Source organism: Catharus ustulatus, chromosome 20 (genome assembly GCF_009819885.2).
Source record: "Catharus ustulatus isolate bCatUst1 chromosome 20, bCatUst1.pri.v2, whole genome shotgun sequence".
In the NCBI taxonomy this organism is placed as follows: Eukaryota; Metazoa; Chordata; class Aves; order Passeriformes; family Turdidae; genus Catharus; species Catharus ustulatus.
The window spans coordinates 11,132,497-11,154,607 of NC_046240.1; the positions used below are offsets into that span (position 1 = coordinate 11,132,497).

General features: G+C 66.3%; 1 protein-coding gene across 1 annotated transcript; it reads left to right on the forward strand.

Moving 5' to 3' along the window:
* Window positions 1-1,467: 1,467 nt before the first annotated feature.
* AATK (apoptosis associated tyrosine kinase) lies at window positions 1,468-21,532 on the forward strand. Its single transcript, XM_033076766.1, is given in 16 exon segments — window positions 1,468-1,561; window positions 11,454-11,587; window positions 12,438-12,579; window positions 13,356-13,435; window positions 13,550-13,668; window positions 14,121-14,208; window positions 14,284-14,417; window positions 15,053-15,137; window positions 15,798-15,919; window positions 16,045-16,194; window positions 16,275-17,634; window positions 17,636-19,318; window positions 19,435-19,603; window positions 19,958-20,185; window positions 20,338-20,534; window positions 21,360-21,532. Coding segments are annotated over 15 exon segments (4,608 nt in total). The 5' UTR covers window positions 1,468-1,476; the 3' UTR covers window positions 20,367-20,534; window positions 21,360-21,532.
* Window positions 21,533-22,111: the final 579 nt, after the last annotated feature.

Below are 22,111 nucleotides of genomic sequence, written 5' to 3' on the forward strand. Positions count from 1 at the left end.
ACAGGGCAGGTGGTGGGTTCGGGTGACCATGACAGACCCTCCTCCTGGATGCTCTGAGGCCCAGAAAGGCTCATGGAGGAGCTCAGGGTGTCCCACATGTCAGTCATGGCCATTTGCACATCCAGAAAGGACCAGGGACCCAGTGAGGGGGGCACAATGGGAGCAGTGGGGTGCCCATGAGCTGCACCCCAGCCAGGGGTCTCCAAAATGAGTGATGGGGCACCAGCAGTCACCTGCTGCCCCTGGCAGAGGGACTGGGGGGGTCCTGTGGGACAGAGCTGCTCCAGAGAGAAATGTGGAGGCAAGGGAGAAGGGAGAAACTGGCTCCAACGTGTTTATTCTCCCAGCAGCCGGTAATTTTTCCAGGCCTGTATCTATTTGTGGCGACGTGACATGTGCAGCGTGGTGCTGTTCTGTGCAGGCTTGAAGGCTTGTAAAAAATTAATCGTGTACGCAAAATTTGGCTTTAAATATTCAAACTGGCAGTGGGGATGTGTGAGCCCCGTGCTCAGAGCTGGGGTGGGACAAGGATGGGACAAGGGGGTTCCCTGGAGTGGGGTGGGACAGAATGGGACGGGATGGGACAGGATGGGACAGGATTGTCCTGCCATGGCCCTGAAGGAAAGACCAACCTGGCTCCAGGTGGGCTCGGTGACAGTGGCACCCACAGCTTTGCCAGGGTCTGGCTGGAGGAGCTGCCGGGGGGTGTGGGTGAAGCTGTGGGATGTTCCCTGCCAAGGAATTGGGGCTGTTGGGTTCTGGAGCATCTCGTGTTTGGAGGGCACACTCCCATGTGCCGGGGCTGTGGTGTCGAGCACACAAGGCCGAGCCACGGCCCCACATGGGGCAGCCCCCCAGCCCAAGGGGGACCCCTCACCTCGGGCCCGGCTGGGGCTGCTGGGGGGCTCTGCTCCCCCTCAGGATGGGACTGGGGGGCTGCAGGGTGAGGCTGTGCTGGGCCACAGGGGCAGAGATGGGGTGTGGGGTGTGTCTGAGGGGGCTGGCGGGGGGTTGAGGGGCTGGCTGGGGCAGAACTGCCCATGCCGTCCCTGTTTCCCATCCCCGGTCGCGGGAAGCCGGCGGTGCCCGGGATGGGTCAGAACCAGAGCAGTTCTTTACTTGGGGGGTCCCATCCCCACTCTGGGGCGCGGCCGCCCCTCGGGAGTCCCGTCCCGGTCCGGGGAGCCCCTACGGACCCCATCCATCCCGGCGGGACCGCGCGGGGGCGGCGGCGGCTCATCCCGGGGGGGAGGACGCGGGTCCCGGTGCGGTCCCGGGGCTGCGGCTCCGCCACCTGCCACCCCCGCCCGCCCGGTCCCGCTGCTCGGCGGCGGCGCGGCCCCTCCCCGGGGCACGGGGCGCGGGGCCGCGGGGCCGCCATGGAGGAGGAGCCGCCGCCGCCGCCGCCGCCGCCGCCGTGCCCAGCGCGGGGCCAGCGGCAGCCGGCGGCCGTGGGGCTCCCGCCGCCGCCGCGCCATGGGCCGCTTCCCCGCCGCCGCCGCTGCCATGGCGGCCGCCTTCCTCAGCCCCAGCCTCGCCTTCAGCTCCCACTTCGACCCCGGTAAGTGCCGCAGCCCCGGGGCTGGCGGACCCGCACCCCTCCCGCGCACACCGAGCCTCCCCCGGTGCTCCGCCGCGTGCCCGGCTCAGCCCGCACCGCCTGCCCGCGCTGCCCTCCCGGTGCACCGGGAACGAGCATCCCCGCATCGCGCCGCACCGCGAGCGGAGCATCCCCTCGCCCTGATCGCCGGGAATGTCACCGAACGGGCTCCCGGCTCTGACAGCCGGAGCCGAGCCGGTGTGGCGGTGTGACACCCCGGTGAGGTGCTGGGACACGCCGGGGTGGCGGTGGGACACACCGATGTGGCCGCGGGACATCCCGGTGTGGCCGCGGGACATCCCGGTGTGGCCGGGGGACATCCCGAGGTGGCGGCGCGGTGGGATCGCTGCCGCAGCCGGGCGGCATTTTGTTCCACGGGCTGGAGCGCGGAGGAATCCCGGGGCTGCGCTGCCTCTGAAGGCATCTCCGCGATTGAAACGGAATAATAACAACAGGGAGGATGGTGATGGTGAGAGGGAGGAAGACGGAGCCGGGGCTGAGCCCCCACCGCCCGAGACACGCGGCGGCCGGGGAGCCGGGGGGCTGCGGGTCCCCCGTGGGGCTGGGGGAGCCGGCGGGGCTCGCTGGGGTGCCGGGGCACGGCAGCCGCGTTTTGGGGCGCCGGCGTTATGTAAGCGCCGTGTTCCGGCCGCGGCGCAGCTGCAGGAAGATGCTGCAGCCGCGGAGCAGCGCGGGGCTGGAGACTGCGGTGCGATTTTGGGGCTGCGGCCGCCGCAGCCGCCCCTCCTCGCCGCCCCTCGCCGCCGCCTCGTGTCCCTCCCGGTGCGGGGCTGGCACCGGGACCCCTCGTGGGAGCGTCCGGCGGGCGCTCGGCTCCGGCTCTTTGTTTACCAGCCCGGGATAACGCGTGTCGGCTCCCGCCGCTCCCGGCGCCTCCTCCGGCACCGCCAAGGCGGCGAAACGGTGCCCGTGCCGGGTTCGGTGCCGCCGGAGGCTCCGGCTGTCGGTGCCGGGTCCCGCATCCCTCCCCGCCGCCTTTCCCGGTCCCTCCTTCCTGCGCACGGTCGGAATCCGTGGGGGGATTTGGAAATGAGCAGCACCAGCACTCACCGAACGGGGACTTTGTCCCCAGCCGCTCGTTATTTGCTCCTAAAATCTCATTATTTACATCCAAAATGCGGCAGTGCCGGGACGGAGCCGTTCGCCCGGCTCGGCCCTGGAGCAGATTTTGGTTCTTGGTGTGGCTCCGCTCCAGGCGAATCCTGCCAGCCTGGGGGTGCTCGAGGCAGGTTTGATTTCAGAACCCTTCAGCCCTGCTCCCATCCCTGCCTGTCGCTGTGCTGCCAGGCCCAGGGCTTGGCGCTGCCGTGCAGCTGCCACCCACCAGCACCGGGAGAGGAATTCTAGGGGGGAACAAACCAGATTCTGGATTTCACAGCTCTGTGGATTCGGTCCATGTGGCAGCAGCTCCTGCCTGTGTGGCATCGTGGCTGCCTGTGCCAGCCTGGCTCCCTGGGGTTGGCTGTGCCAGTGAGGAGCTGGGGGAAGCAGTTTGTAGGGCACGATGGCACCGCAGCTGGGACAGGACAGGGGGCCCAGGAGCTCTGGTGCTGCTGAGGGAGCATCTCCTCCTGGTCCTGCATTCCCTGGAAATGCACAGTTGGACGCAGCTGCTGTTGAAGCTGGGCCATAGGTGGCCCTGGTGGCATGGAACAGTGACAGCAGTGTCACCTGGGGTGGAGGTGCCACAGGGATGTGCCAGTGCAGCTGCCCGTGTTCCGGCCTCGCCTGCTGCTTTTGGCTTGTCCCAGCATCTGTGTCAGGCTGTGCCAGCTCTTCCAGGGATTCATTCCCTCCCAGCTGCTGGGGGCTCTGGGGGAGGGTCTCAGCCTCGTGGTTCTCACCTCGTTTCCCCCATTCCCAGCCCAGGCCTGGAGAGGCTCCTGCACGGAGCACTGGGCCCAGTGTGACCCCACATCCCCTGGGCATCCCGTGGGAATCGGCTGCCCACTCCCCACCCTGGGGAGTCGAGGAAAAGGGAGGGCAGGGGGTCCCCCCAGCCCTGTGTTTTTGGGTCCACCTGGCGCCTGCTGCCATCCACTGCCCCAGGGCACTCAGTGCTGGTGCTCCATGTCCTGTGCCTCCGGCTGATCCCGGCACAAGGATGGGAAAGGACTTGGGGGCCATGGTGGCAAAGGGGCAGAAGGAGCCTGGCAACCCAGATCAGGGCCAGGCATGCCCTGGCACCTATGGAGCCTTACAGGGGGAAGGTGCTGTGGGGACTGGACACAGAGAGGGGGTTTGGGGCAGGGCAGCAGGAGCTCCTCGGCTGGGAGGTGACAGCGGTGGCAGCACTGTGCCCCGGTGTCCTGTCTTGCCACATGTTTCCCACTGGGGGATGGCACTGCAGGCTGGACAGCCAGGCACAGAGGCAGGAGGTGACTCCTGGTGCCCACAGGGGTGCCAGGGGCAGGCAGCATGGCACAGGGAATGACACTGGCACAGCACAACAGGGCAGCCAGGCCCCACCTGGCTCAGTGAGGGGATCCTATTCCCTGAGGGTGCCACTTTGCTCCCCCTTCTCCTCTCCCTCCCTCATGCCCCACGCACACGGGCGGGTGTGTTCTGGAACGTTGACACCGATCCCTGTCAAAGCCAATTAGCAGAAATTAATATGCCGGGGTTGAAAGGGCCCCGCGCTGCCGGGGGGAGCGGGGCTGTGACTCACGGGCTCCCTGCCCGCCACTCCCTGCCTGGGACACCCTGTGCCAGGGCTCTGCCCTCGCTGCCACCGTGCCCTGGCACCCTGGTGACAGCAGGGCGTGTGGGGCAGCGCTGGCACTGCCAAGGGGGGCACATCCAGCAGGGTCTGTGCTCAGTGCTCAGTGCTCAGTGCTCGGTGTCTGTAGTCAGGCAGCATCCCAGGTTTTGCCTTGGTGTGACGTCACCTCCTCACCATCCCGCTGCTGGGCTGGAAAATCCCAGGATTTGGGTCAAAGGGGCAGTTGGGCTGCTCTGGTGCCATGGCTGAGCCCGTTCCTGCCCTGTGCTGCTCCGACCCGGCAAGTGAAGGGGTGGCTGGGGCCGCTGCCTGGGATGGTGGCACGGTGGGAGGGTGGGATGCAGGGTGGGTGGAATGGTGGGGTTTAGGGAGGGAGGGATTTAGGGAGGGTGGGATGCAGGGATAATGGTCCTGGCCATGCACTGCTGCCTCTCCAGGGCTGGGCTTGGCTCCTGACGCTCTCCTCCTGCCCCAGCAAGTGCCCCTCGCATTCCCAGTGGGAATTTGCTCCCAGGGGTGGGCTGAGCCAGGGGGACCCCACGGGGCCGTGTCACTGGGCTGGAGGGTGACAGGGCTGGCCCAGAGAGGAGCTGCTCTGTGCTGACTCAGCGTGCCCACTGACAGGAAAATAAATCTCCTGTGGGCATTAATCCCCCTGACAGCCCGGGAAGCACCATCGGAGCGTGGCACAGGCGTCTCAGGGCTGCCACTGCCATCGCTGCCATCGGCCAAGCTCCGAGAGCCACCCTGGGCCGTGATGGCTGGGGATACTGGGGGGACACAGAGCATCCTGGGGGGACATGGGACATCCTGGAGGGACACTGAGCATCCTGGGGGGACGTGGGACATCCTGGGATGCTCCAGAACTGGCACTGGGTCCATGGTGGAGCTCAGAACCAGCCAAGGGACAGTGAGGGTGTGGGGATTGTGGGTTTGGGAGGGCACTGGATGGGAACAGGATTTCCTGCCCACAGCCCAGACTGTTGGGGAGATCCTGATTCCCACCCCTTCCCCTCTGCCAGCCATGTCCACGTCCTCCCTGCAGCCCGGTGCCAGCAGCGGGGTTAACGCCGTTTGTTTAATTACTGGAGCGAAGGAAAATTCCAGTGTGGGCAAACGCAGCAAAGGAACAGCAGTGCCTGCCTGGCTGGGCAGGGCATCCAGGGGCTCCCAGGCTCCTGTCCCAGCTGTGCCAGGGTGTCCTGTGCTGGCCACCACGGCCCTTCACCTTCCCAAAACACCTCAGTGGCTGTGTGCTGGCAAAGAAGGGATTTTCCAGTCGCCCTGGCCTGTGTGTTCCCTGCAGGTGATTTGGGCACCACAGACTGACCCCAGGGTGGACACGAGACAGGACATGGGGCAGGGAGGTGCCAAGCATTCCCCACCTCTGTGCCCTGAGCATCCTTGATGCTGAGCCCTCTCCCTGCGGTGCCAGGGCAGCGAGAGCTGGGCTGTGCTGGGGGAAAGAGCCAGACCCCAAACCCGGGATCCTTCCTGTGCCAGGGCACCCCCTGCCCGCTCACCCCTCGGCCTCCTCCTCTGGGGCCCTGCTCTGGAGCCAGAGCTCCTGGTTTCGTAACGCCGAGGAGCATTTTGGATATAAATAGGCCGCCCCGCTCGTGCTGCCGCTCGCGCTGTTACGTAAACGCTGCTGGGCACGGCGAGAGCCTCGGCGGGGCCGGGGCCGTGTGCCTGGCTCTGTCCCTGCTGTGCCACTGTCCCAGGTGTGCCACTGTCCCTGGTGTGGCACTGTCCCTGGCTCTGTCCCTGGTGTGGCACTGTCCCTGGTGTGCCACTGTCCCAGGTGTGGCACTGTCCCTGGTGTGCCACTGTCCCTGGTGTGGCACTGTCCCTGGCACTGTCCCTGGTGTGGCTCTGCCCCTGCTGTGCCACTGTCTCCAGTGTGGCACTGACCCTGGTGTGCCACTGTCCCTGGTGTGGCACTGACCCTAGCACTGCCCCTAGTGTGGCACTGCCCCTGGTGTGGCACTGTCCCTGGTGTGCCACTGTCCCTGGTGTGGCACTGCCCCTGGTGTGCCACTGTCCCCAGTGTGGCACTGTCCCTGGTGTGGCACTGTCCCTGGTGTGGCACTGCCCTCAGTGTGGCACTGTCCCTGGTGTGCCACTGTCCGTGGTGTGCCACTGTCCCTGGTGTGCCACTGACCCTGGTGTGGCACTGTCCCTGGTGTGCCACTGTCCCTGCTGTGCCACTGTCCCTGGCTCTGCCCCTGGTGTGGCACTGCCCCTGGTGTGGCACTGTCCCTGGTGTGGCACTGACCCTGGTGTGGCACTGTCCCTGGTGTGGCACTGTTCCTGGCTCTGTCCCTGGTGTGCCACTGTCTCCAGTGTGGCACTGTCCCTGGTGTGGCACTGTTCCTGGCTCTGTCCCTGGTGTGCCACTGTCTCCAGTGTGGCACTGTCCCTGGTGTGGCACTGACCCTGGTGTGCCACTGCACCTGGTGTGGCACTGTCCCTGGTGTGGGACTGTCCCTGATGTGGCACTGTCCCTGGTGTGGCTCTGCCCCTGGTGTGGCACTGTTCCCACTGTGACACTGTTGCTGGTGTGGCACTGTCCCTGGTGTGGCACTGCCCCTGGTGTGCCACTGTCCCTGGCTCTGCCCTTGGTGTGGCACTGTCCCTGGTGTGGCACTGACCCTAGCACTGCCCCCGGTGTGGCACTGTTCCCGTTGTGGCACTACCCTCAGTGTGGCACTGTCCCTGGCACTGCCCCTGCCACGCCGTTCCCGAGCCCATGGAGTAGCCCCGCCAGGGAGGGCTGGATGCTCCCCCGGACACCTCCCAGTCCCTCAGTCCCCACTCAGCGCTCACTTAAAACACCAAGCACGAGAGTTTTGTTTAAATAATCAATGTGGGCTTGCTTTGCATGCCTTCTATAGTATTCTTTTATTTATTATTACAATATATTATTATAATCCTAATAATTCTATAATCCGCATAGACTATACAATTATGTGTAAAAATACAATATAGTAATTCAATGTAAAATTCCATATATAATTCCATACAGAATTCCAATATGCTATATATAATAATAGTATATTATTACTATATATTACTATAGTAGAGAGTGTTATTAGAATTACATTATAATAATTATATTATCATAATAATATTAGTATTATTTTCCGTGGAAACAGAGGGAATTGTTGGCTCTTGGCTCTGCATCAGGGCGGGCTTTGATGGAGGAACTTGATTTTTTGTCCCTAATCAGGCTGACACGCGTGGTGTGTGCGCAGCAACGCCGGAGCCCGGCCTGTCCCTAGCACAGTCCTTGTTTTTATTTCATTGCTTCAGAAAATGATGGATGATTTTCTGTTATTTTCCACCTATTTATTTTTTTGCTGCTGTTTCAGCCCGAGATGGTGAAACCAGAATTAAAGGGCAGAATCAATCCTGCTGCTGAAATACGCCACGTTAAAAGATACAGAAGGAGAAGGGATTAGCCAGGCGTGCCTGGAATTCACAATTAACTGATCTATTAATCACCAGAGAGGCTGCCCGAATGGCTCTGGCTCTTCCTGGTGGGAAAAGGTCTCCAGCAAAGGGGACAAAGGGTGCTGCTCCCTGCTCCTGGATCCGACAGCAGCCGGAGGAGGAGGCTCTGGGTACCACCGGGAGGGATGCAGGGTCCTGAGGATGCTGTGGGTGCCCGGCTCCGTGGCTACCACCAGCCCCAGCCCAGGGGCGCGGCTCAGGGGGCCCATCCCGGCTCCTGCTGGTGCCTCAGTTTCCCGCAGAGCCGCACAGTCCCCGGGCTGTGCTCACACCCCAAATGGCAGCGGGGTTTTTGTGCCGCCTGGGTGCGTGTGGGTGAGCAGAGCGCGCGTCCTGCGGGCTGTGAAATTGCTTCCCTGGAAGCTGCCCATGGCCTCAGGGATTAACGCGATGCCAGGGCTGTGCCTGCCCCGGGAGAGTGGATGGGGCTGAGGGACACGAGTGTTTGATCCTGCCCAAATCCCATCCCAATCCTGCCCTGCTCCCTGCCCAAATCCTGCCCCATTTCCTGCCCAATCTTGCGTTGCTCCCTACCCATATCCTGCCCTTCTCCCTGCCCAAATCCAACCTTTCCCAGCAGGATCTGGCGTGTTCCCAGGCTGGAATCCGCGGTGGGCGGCGAGAGGGCAGGGGGGATGTACGGACCGTGCTCCCAAGGCGCCAGAGCATCCATCCCCTCCTGGGTGACCCCGCCAGCCCTCCCAGCTCCCAGCGGGGAATCACCCGCGGGGAAACTGAGGCACGGGCTGTTTGCGGCAGTGGGAGCGGGGTGCGCCGTGTCCGGAGCCTTGGGTAGCGCCTGTGCCCGTGGGCTCGCCCGGCTCGGGAGCCCCGAGCTGCCTCCGGCTCCGCGGGAGCCCCGGCTCGGCCCTTCCGCACACGTCAGCCGCCGCTGGCCGGGCGGGCTCCGCCGGCATCGCCGCGATCGCCGGGATCGCCGGGATCACCGGGATAACCGGGATCGCCGGGATCGCCGCAGCATCGCCCCGGAGGCAGCGGGGCCATGGCCGGCCCGGGGCCGTGAGTCAGCACGGGCGAGGCACGGCCACGCTCCGGGCGGAGCAGCACCGGCACCGCTGCGGGACGCTCCGGCCTCCGCCCGGCCCCGCTCGGAGCCGCCGCTGCGGCCGCGACCTGCGCTGGGTGGGCGATGCAACAGGAGGGGGGCAGCGCGGGCGGGGCTGCGGGTGCGCGGTGGCTTGCGTGGGGTGGGAGGGAGACTGCTGCACCCCACTGCACCCCACTGCATCCCATTGCACCCTGCTGCACCCCATTGCACCCTGCTGCACCCCACTGCATCCCATTGCACCCTGCTGCATCTCACTGCACCCCATTGCACCCTGCTGCACCCCACTGCATCCCACTGCACCCCACTGCACTCTGCTGCACCCCACTGCACCCTGCTGCACCCCACTGCACTCTGCTGCACCCCACTGCACCCCACTGCATCCCATTGCACCCTGCTGCACCCCACTGCACCCCACTGCATCCCACTGCATCCCACTGCATCCCATCACACCCCACCGCATCCCGCATCCCCTCTTTTCCTCCGCTGCCCTCCTGCTCCCGTGTGCCAGGGCTGGGTGTGAGGCTGGGGCGAGTGTTCCTGGAGCTGTGGCCACCAGCCCCATCGCCGCTGTCCCCTCCTGCCGGGTGAGGGTGGGACACCCGGGGGTCGCTGTGTGCTGGGCGGTGCTGGGCGGAGGGGCTGCGGGTGATGCCGCAGTTTTGGGGGGCGCACCAAGCTGACCGTTCTCAGCCTGACCCCTGGGGTGAGGAAGGCCAGGGAGGGCATGGCTTTGGTGCCAGGGGACCTCACTCCTGCTGGGAGAGTGGGAGGCAGAGCCTGGGGATGGAGGGCAGGGTGTGCTGGGGGCTCTGGTTTCTCCGGAGAGTCCTGGGGCACTTCAGGCTGCACTCGGTGTCCCTTGTGTTCCTGGTGTCCCGTGTGTCCTGTGCCTCCCGTGTCCTGGTGCTCCCTGCACTCCAGTGCTCCAGCAGCTGCTGCTGCAGGTGCACCTGACCTGGTTTGGGGATAATTTGGCATCTGAGATGAAGCCACACTTCCCATCACCGTTGCTGTGGGTACAGGAAGGGAAGGCGCCAGTGGGTCATGGCACTGGTGATGCCCCAGCCCACTCTGGGCTGGTCACAGCTCCCAGGTTGTGCAGGTGGGGAAACTGAGGCAGGAGCAGCTGCATCTCACTGGCCTGTTCTTCTCTGGGAACCTCCAGCTCCCGAGCTGAGGGGCAGCTCAGCTGACGGTCCCCTCGGACGGGCTCCCGTCCCCGTGCTCTGCTCCCCGTTCGTTCAAAGGCTCTTTTCAGTGAGTCATTTTCTCTTTTGCTGTCCCACTATCCAGGGAAAATGGTGACGTTGGCGGTACAAAGTGTGTTCACCATGGAAACCAGCTGGAAGGGGGGGCACGCCGCCCCCCGCTCCTCCCAGGTTCGGCTTTGCATCCCGAGCCTCAGAAGATGGCTCTGGAGCTCCTTCCCTGCTCCCTGGCATGGCTGGGCTGTGCCAAGGCCCGTGGGGCCACTCGCTGCCATGCCAGGAGCCAGGGTGCCCACCCCGTGTGGTGCCCAGGAGCAGAGGGTACTTCTGGTGCCCAGCAGGGCAGCAGAACCTTCCCCAGCCCCCAGTGCCCTTCAGGTGCTGGTCTCAAGGACACACAGGAGCCCGTGGTGGAGCCCTGGAGCAGGGCAGCGTGGCCAGGGCACAGGGACAGGGATGCTCCGTGGTCCTTGTGCTGGAGCCACGTGTGTGCCACGAGCATCCCCGAGGGGCTCAGCACCGGCTTGGTGACCCAGGCAGGGACCAGGGCACCGCTGGGGGTCTGTGCCAGGCTCATGGTGAGCACAGGGCACCTGTCCCAGCCGGGCACCGCGGGGTCTCCGGTGACCGGCCCCGCTGGCAGTGCCACGACCTTCCGGCTGCTCCCACCACAACGGCGCCGGTTGTTTGGGCAGGCTCTGGGCAGAATAGTAATGTGGCAGCTGCAGCTGGCAGCGGGGCCTGCTGGGGATGGGTAGCTGCAACGTGGCCACCTCTGCTGCCACCATGGCCACCGTGTGCTCTGCCACCCCACGGGACAGTGCTGGAGTGGGGTGGCAGGTGCCAGGGTTTGGGGTGTGCTGGTGATGCAGTGCCCAGTCAGTGGAGCCATGTCCCTTCCTCATGCCCAGTGCCCTGGGGCCCAGCTCATGGGACCAAATTCCTGTCCTTGCAGCTCCCACAGCCTTGGGATGCCACCATGCTGTGGCCAAACCCACTGAGGGGCAAATCCAAGGGTTGGGGCTCAGCTGGGTGGGGGTGCCTGGGACTCTTGAGCTGGCACAGCCCCTCTCCATGGGGTGTCATTGTCCCCCTGCATCCACGGGGACAAGGCACCCCCAGGTAGGTTCTGCTTGGGCTCTGGGGAGTCTGGGCTCCCCACTGAAGGGGGCACACAGACACTGGGACCCTGCTCCCACTGACTGCTCCCTGCCAAAGCCCCTGTGAGCCCTGATGTGCCCCCACATCCCATCACCCCCTGGCACAGCCTGACCCCTCCCCAGTGCCCCCAGCCCTGATCACCTCGTGTCCCCACAGACGGCACCCCCCTTAGTGAGCTCTCCTGGTCCTCCTCGCTGGCCGTGGTGGCCGTGTCCTTCTCGGGGCTCTTCACCTTCATCTTCCTCATGTTGGCCTGTCTGTGCTGCAAGAAGGGGGACATTGGCTTCAAGGTGAGCTGGGGTTCCCCAGGCCAGGGTGGGGGTTCCCAAGGACACAGCGAGGGTCGGAGGTGTTTGGAGGTTCCTGGTGCAGAATTCTCAGCCCCAGCGCTGGATGTGTGCTGGCTCCCGACAGCAGTGCTGGCAGGGAGGGGATCAGCCCCTCACTGCCTGCCGGGGCTGCGGGGCTCGGGGTTGGATCCCGGCTCCCAGCTCCACAGAGCCTGGATCTGTGCGATTCAGGATCCTTGGGGTCGTATCCTGGCCCACCCGTGCTCCCGGCTCCATGCGAAGGGCCGGTCCCTCCCGCACGCCCCCGAGGGTGGGAGGCACCCTGACCTCACAGGCACAGAATGTGCCGAGAAAACGCTTTTTCTCTAATTGCTGAGATTTTTGTGGAGGCTTGTGGCGCCCGCGGCGGGAGGGGGTCAGGCTGGGGGGGACACGCCGGGTGTTGTGAAACGTCCCACACGGCCGGAGCACCTCGCCGTGCCGGGGGGGGACAGTGGCCCCTCGGTGCCCCCGCACCGCGTATTTAGGGGCGCGCAGCCGGGCCGGTGGCCGGCAGGACGCGGCGCATGGCCCGCGGTGGCACATGGCACACGGCGCGGTGCTGGCGGTGTCGGCAGCGCCATGAGGCACAGCCTGGCACGGCGAGATGCTCACCGTCGCCTACCTGCTCGCCCGGGCGGCTTTTGGGAGCCGGGGGCTGCCGGGGTGGCACAGACAGGTAACGGGATGGGCGGTGGGGAGGGGGTGCTCCTCCCGTGCGCGGGCAGGGTGGGATTTCTGGGAACCCTTGAGCGTGTCGGGGCAGAGGGGTGTGCGTGACCCCCCTGCACCCTGAACCTCCCTGAAACAGGAGTTTGAGAACGCCGAGGGGGACGACTACGTGACAGAGCTGTCAGCCCAGGGCTCGCCTGCCCCCCAGCATGGCCCCGAGGTTTATGTCCTGCCCCTCACCAAGGTGTCCCTGCCCATGGCCAAGCAGCCCGGGCGCTCAGGTAAGCCAGGGTGTGGCAGGACCCCTGCACGCTGCACCTGGGGGTCTCTCATCACCGGGTATGGGGTGATGTGGGGATGCTGGGGTCCCTGGGGGGTGCTGCAGGGTCCCCCTGTGCAGGGGTCCCTTGTCCCTGTCTCCAGGCACTCACTCGCGTGTCCCAGCCCAGGGGAGCAGCACCGGGGTGGGACAGGACACGGCCACCCTGAACGGTGACATCCACGAGTCCTGCTCCCATGTAAACAAGCCCATGAGTGGGAGAGGAATGTGGGGGGTGCCCCCTCCTGCCCCGTGTCGCTCCCTGCCCAAAGAATGGCCACAGTGGGGGGGGGCACAGAGGACCAACAATGGCCCCATTGCTGCCTGCCCTTGGCACGGGCTCCCGAGGGGCCGGACTGTGCCGGGGGGGCGGGCAGGGGCTAAATGCCAGCGCTGTGCCGGGCTCAGCTCTGCACACCCTGCGGAGGAGAAGGGGCAGGGAGCCAGCTCTGCTGCCATCCCGTTTGGGGACACTGGTACCACACGGCCCCTGATCGTGGGAGGATGCCTGGAGAAGAGGATGCCTGGGATGCAGCATTCCTGGGCATGGATGCTCCGGAGCATCCTGGGGTGGCAGAGGGCCTGGCACCGGCTGGCACGGTGAGGACAGCAGGGCTGGGCTGGGAATGGTGGGGAGCACAGGCAGGGGGACAGGGGGATGTGTGGGGAGGGGGACAGGGGGACAGGGGGACACAGGGGCAGGGGGACACGCGGGCAGCTGGACGGGCTCTGTTACAGTGCAGCTCCTCAAGTCGGCGGACCTGGGGCGGCAGAGCCTGCTGTACCTGAAGGAGATCGGGCATGGCTGGTTCGGCAAGGTGAGCCCAGGGCCAGGGACCCCCGGACACCCCACCCCGGTGGGACACGGGGCCCCAGCTGTGCCAGGGGTGTTCGGGGTGTGCATGGAGGGATGAGCCTGTCCCTTGCCCCAGGTGTTCCTGGGGGAGGTGAACTCGGGAATCAGCAGCACGCAGGTGGTGGTGAAGGAGCTGAAGGCGAGTGCCAGCGTGCAGGACCAGATGCAGTTCCTGGAAGAAGCGCAGCCCTACAGGTACCTCTGGGGTCTCTCACAGTGCTGGGATGCTGTGCCATGGGGGCAGATCCACTCTGTGCCACCTTCAGCTGCTGGGCAGAGCTGTGGCTGCCCCTTGCAGGAGCCAGCTGAGCTCTGGGGCAGCACAGTTCTGTCCCTACGTGGTGGCTGTGAAGAGCCACTGGCCGTGGCATGGGGCAGCAGTGAGGTCATGGGCAGAACTGGGCTGGGGAGGGCACGGGGCTGCTCCTGCCCCAGCACAGCTGAACAAATGTCCCTTTGTGACACATCCCGGGCGCTGGGACGTGCTGGTACCCGCTCCCAGCAGCAGGACGATGGCTCCTGGGGGACTGTGCCATCCTCCTGGCACAGGAAGGGCGATGGTGCCTGGGGGGCTGCCACCAAGCCTCCCACCCCAGTGCCAGCACAGGCAGGGTGCAGCAACGCCCCCATTGCTGTGCCCCACGCAGAGCCCTCCAGCACACCAACCTGCTGCAGTGCCTGGCCCAGTGCGCCGAGGTCACCCCGTACCTGCTGGTGATGGAGTTCTGCCCGCTGGTGAGTCCCTGTGCCCGCTCCCCGCGGTGCCCCCGTGGCGCTGGGCACGGGGGGTGACAGTGGCACTGCCCACAGGGTGACCTGAAGGGGTACCTGCGGAGCTGCCGGGGGGCTGAGGCCATGACCCCGGACCTGCTGACCCTGCAGAGGATGGCGTGCGAGGTGGCCTGCGGGGTGCTGCACCTGCACAGGAACAACTACATCCACAGGTATCCCGGGGGGAGCAATGCAGGGTCTGGGGGGGTTCCCAGCGTGCCAGTGCCTCTGCTCCACCACTGCTCCTCCTGCCCAACAATATCCTGGTGCTGAGTGAGTTGCAGACGGAGACTCCAGCATCAGTGATTTTGTTGAGGAGGGGGCGCGCTGCCATCGGGGGCCACCGGAGTGTCCCCACCCGAGCCTGGCTCTGCAGGTGGGTCCCCACGAGGGTGCTCAAGCTGTGGGAGGGGGACATGGGGCCCTCAGCTGTGCTGGAGAGGGAGTCCCTTGGGGCAGCCTGTGCCTCGGTTGCACGACCCGCCCAGTGCCGGAGCAGCCGCCCGGGAGCCCGGCCGCATGCCAGGGCTCTCGTTGCCCGGGAACACACCCGCCTTCTGCTTGGCTCGGCGTGTGACGGATGGACGGACGGACAGCAGCGCAGCTGGGGCTGTGCAGGCATTCCTGCTGTGCACTGAGAGCCGCGTTATCGGCACGCCCGGAGCCGGGCGGGGAACGGAACGGCCCCGGAGCCGGGAGGGGAACGGCCCCGGAGCCGGGAGGGGAACGGAACGGCCCCGCCGCTGGGTCCCCGCTGGGTGCTCCCCGAGCTCTCGGTGCCGGTGACAGTTCCCGGTTTGCTTGGCAGCGACCTGGCCCTGCGGAACTGCCTCCTCACCGCCGACCTCACCGTGAAGATCGGGGACTACGGGCTGTCGCACTGCAAGTACAAAGTAAGGCTGGTTTGGAGGGAGGAGGGGGCTGGGGGCTGCGCTGGGGTCCCGTGGTACCCCCACGTACACTCACCTGGTACAGACCCGGCTGAACCTTCCCCCCACCCACATCATCCCCCCTCCCCAGCGGTGTCGGGGACCCCTGTGTTCGCTGGGGTACAGGGGGGTTCAGACCTGTGAAGGACCAGGGGGGTTCAGTCCCTGTGAGGGATCCTTAGTGCCACCCATTGTGCCCCCCTAAGCATGAAAGAGGGTTCCCCCCCACCCCGAGTGCCCTGGCACCCACTCAGTGGGGTGACTCTGCCTGGGCTGGTCCAGACGTGCCCCTCTGCCAGGCACAGGTCCCTGCAGGCAGCTGCCAGCACAGCCTGGGGTTGCCCACGCGTCCATTTGTCTGTCTGTCCTGCTCCAGTTTGCCCTGCAGAGCTGGGGCTGCCAAACTGGGGGTCTGGAGGGGTTTAAGTGGGGGAGCAGGGGGAGAAGGAGGGGAGGAAACAAGGGACTGCAGGTTCCAGGAGCAGAGCGGGACAGGCTGGGGGCTGGTCTGGGGGAACGAGGGGCACGGGGGGCAGTGCTGGAGGGTGGGGAGGCAGGGGGTGGCCGGTCCCTGACGCCATGGATTGACGTTCTCTTCTCGTACTGACCCTGCACACTTGGCAGGACGACTACTTCGTGACGGCCGACCAGCTGTGGGTGCCGCTGCGCTGGATCGCGCCCGAGCTCATCGATGAGGTGCACGGCAACCTGCTCGTGGTGGACCAGACCAAGGCCAGCAACGTCTGGTGAGCGGCTCTGAGGGGCACAGGGGGCTGCAGCCGCACGGGACGCGCAGGGGTGGTTTTGGGGTCGGTGGTTGGGGGGTGGGTGGGGGTCTCCCTGCACCCCCAGCATGGTGCCATGCCCGCAGGTCGCTGGGCGTCACCATCTGGGAGCTGTTTGAGCTGGGCAGCCAGCCCTACGACCACTACTCTGACCGCCAAGTGCTGGCCTACGCCATCAAGGAGCAGCAGCTGAAGCTGCCCAAGCCCCAGCTGAAGCTGTCGCTGTCGGAGCGCTGGTGAGGAGCCCGAGCCGCCCCCTCCCCTGCCCCGCGGCACGGGCGGGGGCCGGGCTGACGCTGCCTGCTCCCCTCGGCAGGTACGAGGTGATGCAGTTCTGCTGGCTGCAGCCCGAGCAGCGCCCCACGGCCGAGGAGGTGCACCTGCTGCTGTCCTACCTGTGCGCCAAGGGGGCCACGGAGGCGGAGGAGGACTTCGAGAAGCGCTGGAATTCCATGAAGCCCAACGGCAGCGCCAGCGGCAGCCACCACGGTCCTGAGCTCTCGTCCTTCCCGCTGCTGGAGCAGTTCTCGGCCGACGGGTTCCCCTCCGACGGGGACGACATCCTCACCGTCATGGAGACCAGCCACGGCCTCAACTTCGAGTACAAGTGGGAGCACACCAAGACCGAGCACTTCCAGGCCCCCCTGGGGTCCCTGAGCCCCAGCAGCGCCGCCCGCTACCACGACCTCTATTACCCGGCCACGACAGCGGGGCTCAGCCTGGGGGTGTCCCCATCCTGCTACGAGTGCAAGGCGTCCGGCTGCCCCGGCGTGCCAGCGCCAGGCGTGGTGCCCATCCTGGGCGCCCACAGCCCCTCGCTGGGCAGCGAGTATTACATCCGCATCGAGGGTCCCGGCGAGGGCAGCGCCGAGCTGGACTACGCCATGTGCACCTACAGCCCGGCGGGCGAGCGGGGGGCTCTGAGACCCCCGGCCTGCTGGAGAGCGCAGGGCGGCCGCAGCGGGGGCACCTACGACTCGGATGGCAGCCCCACCGTGTCCCTGAGCATGGAACCGCTGCTGGGCCACGCACCCGCGGCCGAGGGCTCCTGGGAGTGCGCAGAGTATTACCCCTACCCCTGCCCCGGGCAGGAGCCGCGGGGCTACGAGCCGTCCCCCAGCCACGGGGCCGAGGGGTATCTGCTGGAGGAGGAGCCCCCCCAGCCGGGCAGCCAGGACTGGTCCGTCCCCGCTTTCCAGCCCGGTGTCTTTGCCGACCCTCTGGGCGTCTCGCCGTCGGGGAACTGCGCCTACAGCCCCGCGGGGTACGGGGGCACAGCGGGGCCGAGCGGGGGGCCCCCGCCGGACTGCGTAGCGCTGGAGCTGGGCGAGGACAGCCCCCCCACGGCCCCCCAGCCGGCCGGTGCCAGCCCCCCGGCTCAGCGCCACCCCTGGGCCTCCAACAGCTCCTCCAACAACAACATCGGCAGCGGCAGCCCCCGCGAGCCCCCGGCCGGCGACAGCTGGTGCTACCGCCGCATGATCACCTTCCGCGGGCTCATGGCCAAGCCGCTGGGCACCGTGCCCCGCGGGCAGCCCCAGCTCGGGGGGTCTCCGCCGGGACACGACTTCCTCCGCCCGCGGCAGGATCAGCCCCCCGCCATGGCCGGCGGCTCCTCCTCCCCGTGCCGCTCGCCCTCCCCGCGGCGGCAGGCCTGGCACGGCCGTGACTCATCACCCCTGCGGCCCCGCGCAGCCCGGCACGCTGGCGGAGAGCCCCGCCGCGCCCCGGGGCCCCGCCGCGGCCCCGCCACCTGCGCCGGGGGCCCCGCGCGATGCGCAGCCCGAGGAGAGCTCGGCCGCCGCCGGGGGAAGCCCTGCCCGCAGCCCGCTGGCCGCCGCCGCCGCGGGGCCGGGCGAGGCCGCTCCCCCCATGGCTGGCACGGCCGCCCCGAGCCCCGGCCCCCCCGGCCCGCCCGCCGCAGACGGAGCCCAGTCCGCCCCGCAGCCCGCCGAGCTGCCCCCGGAGGCCGGGGCCGAGAGCGGCGCCGGTGCCGCCGGCGACGCCGAGCGGACACCGGACAAGACCTTCTCGAGCAGCAGCTTCCCCAGCGTGGACGAGGGCAGCGACGAGGACACGGCCGAGCTGACCTCCGGCGTCTTCACCGATTTCTCCGGGGAGTACGCGGAGCGGGCGGAGGCGGCGCCGGCGCTCCGGTCCCTGCAGAAGCAGGTGGGCACGCCGGACTCGCTGGAGTCGCTGGACATCCCCTCCACCGCCAGCTCCTGCGAGGTGCTCAGCCCCGGAGCCTTCGCGCCCGCCGGCCAAGCCCGGGCCCTCGACAGCGGCTACGACACCGAGAACAACGAGTCCCCCGAGTTCGTCCTTAAGGAACCCCACGAGCCCCGAGAGCCCGAGGCCTTCAGCCAGCTGGGGAAGCCGCCCCCGGGGCTGCCGGGGGGCGAGGGCGAAGCTGCGGCCCCTGAAACGCGGCTGCCCAGTGCGGAGCTGCCCGGCCTGGCCGAGAAGAGCCCCTATCGCGACTCTGCCTATTTCTCCGACTGCGACGCCGAGGCCGAGCGCGGGCACAAGGACGAGGGGGACAGCGATGGGTCCCGCACCCCGGAGGCGGAGGAGGGTCCTCGCTCCCCTGCGCGGGACATCGGGCGAGGAGAGGACCCGCTGCACCCTCCGGGGGCACCCGGCAGCCCCCCGGCGGTGCCCACGCCAGCGGCGGTGGCTTTGGAGGGGGACTGGCTGGGGACAGAGGCCGGGAGCTCACCGGAGCAGGCACCTGGCACCGAGCAGAGCCCCGCTGGCACGGGGCTGGTGCCGGGCAGCCCCCCGCGCCCTGACACAGACACCTGTCCCCCGGGCTCGGTGACCCCCAAGACTTTCCTCTTGACCCCGGTGCCAGTGAGCCCTGGGGAGCCATCAGCTGTTGGAGGGACCTGCGTGTCCGAGGGCTTCTCTGGACTTGGGGGAGCCACGGTGGGGGACAAACAGACTGTGACCCCCGCGCTTGGGGAGCGGGGGCTGCCCCCGGAGGGGACTGGGGCGGGCGATGCGCCGGGGGGTCCCAGCACGCTGCTGCCCGGGGGCGAGTCACCCCCGGGGCTCTCCCCACCGCCGGCTGCCCCCGAGCGCCGCGAGGAGCCGGAGGAGGAGGAGGAGGACACGGAAGACAGCGACGAGTCGGATGAGGAGCTGCGCTGCTACAACATCCAGGAGCAGAGCGAGGACAGCGAGGAGGAGCCGGCGGCCGTGCCCATCGTGGTGGCCGAGAGCCAGAGCGGCCGGAACCTGCGCAGCCTCCTCAAGATGCCCAGCCTGCTGTCCGAGTCCTTCTGCGAGGACCTGGAGCGCAAGAAAAAGGCCGTCTCCTTCTACGACGACGTGACCATCTACCTCTTCGACCAGGTGGGTGCTCTGGGGGACAGAGCTGGCCGCTGGGCACGGTTTCGCTGTCCTTTGGTGGTGGCAGCCACCTCCAGCCATGCTCCCAGTGAGGTTCCTTCCTGCTGTTTCCCCATCAGGAAAGCCCCACGCGGGAGCTGGCTGAGCAGAGCTTCCCGGAGCCCACCCTGCCTTCGGGGCAGCCCCCCTCGCCTTCGGGGCAGCCCCCTGCCAGTGGCAGCCCCCCCAGCCCCACTGACAGGCTCGGAGCCTCCGACGACTCCTCGGACGGCAACGCCTCGGAAGAGAGTGAGAGAGCAGGATCGTGGGGTGGTGATTGTGGGGTGGTGGGAGGGCAGCGCTTTTGGGGCGGCAGTTATAGGGTCATGGGGACAGCAGTTATGGGGTGATGGGGATGCAGTTATAGGGTCGTTGGGTCAGAGGTTATGGGGTGATGGGGAGGCAGTTATAGGGTCATGGGGTCAGAGGTCATGGGGTGATGGGGAGGCAATTATAGGGTTGTTGGGTCAGAGGTTATGGGGTGATGGGGAGGCAGTTACAGGGTCATGGGGTCAGAGGTTATGGGGTAGTTATAGGGTCATGGGGTCAGAGGTTGCAGTGGAACCCTCACAGTGGGCTCAGCCCCCTCACTGTGTATCCCAGGCGGTGGCTTCGAGTGGGACGACGACTTCCCCCTGATGCCAGTGAAGCCGTCGCTGGTGGCCTCGCTGCCGGGGACACCAGCAGAGCCCCCCGCGGCCGTGCCCGCCCTGGTGCCAGCGCAGAAACAGGTGCTGCCCATCCAGTTCTCCCGGTTCACGGTCTCACCCGCCCCGGTGTCCCGGTTCTCCATCACCCACGTCTCCGACTCGGACATGGACTCCATAGGAGGTGAGTTCCCTTCAGGATCTACTCTGTGGGTGCCCAGGGCTGTCCCTGCCGTGTCCCATCCGCGCTGTGAGCCATGGCACACGCTGTGGGGACAGTCCCTGGTGTCCCAGGGGGGTCCAGGACCCTCTGATGTCTCTCTGGGCTCCTTGCAGGCAGCAGCGAAGACGGTGACCGGGAGTGAGCCCGGCGGGACGCAGCCGGCATTGCCCCGGCACCGGGGCGGCGCAGGACGGCGCGGGGGCCGCCCGTGGGCTCCCACACCCCGCTGGGCAGATTTTTTAGGCAGATTTTATCGGAAGGAACTCGTTTGCTGCTTGGAGTGGGAGCGGGGCCGGCGCGGGGCCAGGCGGTGGGTGACGGTGACACCGCGTGCGGGTGGCTGTGAGCGTGCGTGTAAAATAGACATTATATATATATATAAATACATATATATATATAAATTATAGCGTTTCGAGGGTAGTGCCCTGACCTTGCTAACATTTGCCGAGTGTCCTCCCCAGTGAAGTTCCCCCTTGGCTTCTTGCCCACGTGTGCTCCCCGAGGCGGTTTGTCCCCACTCCCCTTCTCCCCCGGGCTGTCCCCTCCCCTGTGCTCAGTCTTGCACCTTGTGGCAGCTTGGCTGTCCCACAGCTGTCCCACAGCTGTCCCATAGCTGCCCCAGAGGCACTCCACGACATTCCTGACCGACGGGCCACTGGCTGCTGCCACTCTGGATGTCACTCCCTGTGCCAGGAGTGCCACCGTTTGCCCAGCGTGGTCCCCATGGCTTTGGAGCTGCCCTCCCTGGGTTTGCAGGGCTCAGTCCCAGCTGGGGACCCTGAGGACTGCAGGCACCCTTGCCCATTGTAGCAGGGAGCAGCACGTGGAGGGCTGGTTGTGGGGGGAGTATCCCTCACCGGGACCTGCCAACCTGACTATTTTTGTATTTAAACAAAATTATTAAAAGCCCCAACCCCAAACCCACCCCAAAACCAAAACTTGCTGTTGACTGAACCCACATTGATGCGATTTTAAGTTATTGCTGCCAAAGAGACATATTGGGGAGGGGGGAGGGGGGCGCGCTCGTGGTTCTTTGTTCTGGATTTAGTTCTTTTTTTTTTTGTTTGTTTCTTTGGTTTGTTTTTTTGGTTTTTTTTTAATTCATTCGAGGCTTAGGATAATTGTGCAATTCCAGCTTCCGGAAGGAAATAGAAGTAAGCGGAGCTGAGCGAAACCTTGAATTCAGGGCTGGTTCCTTTTGGGGTCTATAGACCAAACCCTGAGGTGAGACATGTCCCCCCTGAGCCCCTGCCCCTGTCCTGGCTCCTGTGCAGGGGGTGAGGGCACAGGGACACTGCACAGACAGCACCCGAGGGATGGGGCTGCTGCCAGGGGCTCTGCTCCGTGCCACAGGGGGATCCCACAGAGCTGGGCACAGCTCTGGCACCAGAACCCACAGCATGTGCCATCCCCAGCCTGGCACTGCCATGGGACCCAGCCTGGTGCTGGCAGAGGTGTCCCCCTGTTCACCCACCCTTCTGCAGCCTCTGCCACGGCCAGCCCAGCCTGGAGCTGTGTCCCAGTGCTCAGGGGGCTCCTGGGGGGCCAGGGGCTGTTCTCCAGCCCAGGGGGACCCCAACTTCAGCCCCACCACACCCCACTGCTGGTTCCTCCCCCTACTGAGCAATTAGTGCTTATTTAAGTGTTTTATTTAAGCCCTCACCTGGCCTGTAACCCCCCCCACCCCAATTTTCCCTTATCCTTTACCACAGGGGGGCCACCCCCTGCTCTGACCGGGGGTGCAGCACCCAGGGGTGCTGCCCATGCAGGACTGGGATGCTCCTGGGATTTTTTTCCCACAGCACCCACCCTCCTACCCCCTGATCCCCCCTTCCCTGCACCCCCAAACACCACGGGGGGGTTTTCTCAGCCCCCACCCCACACCCC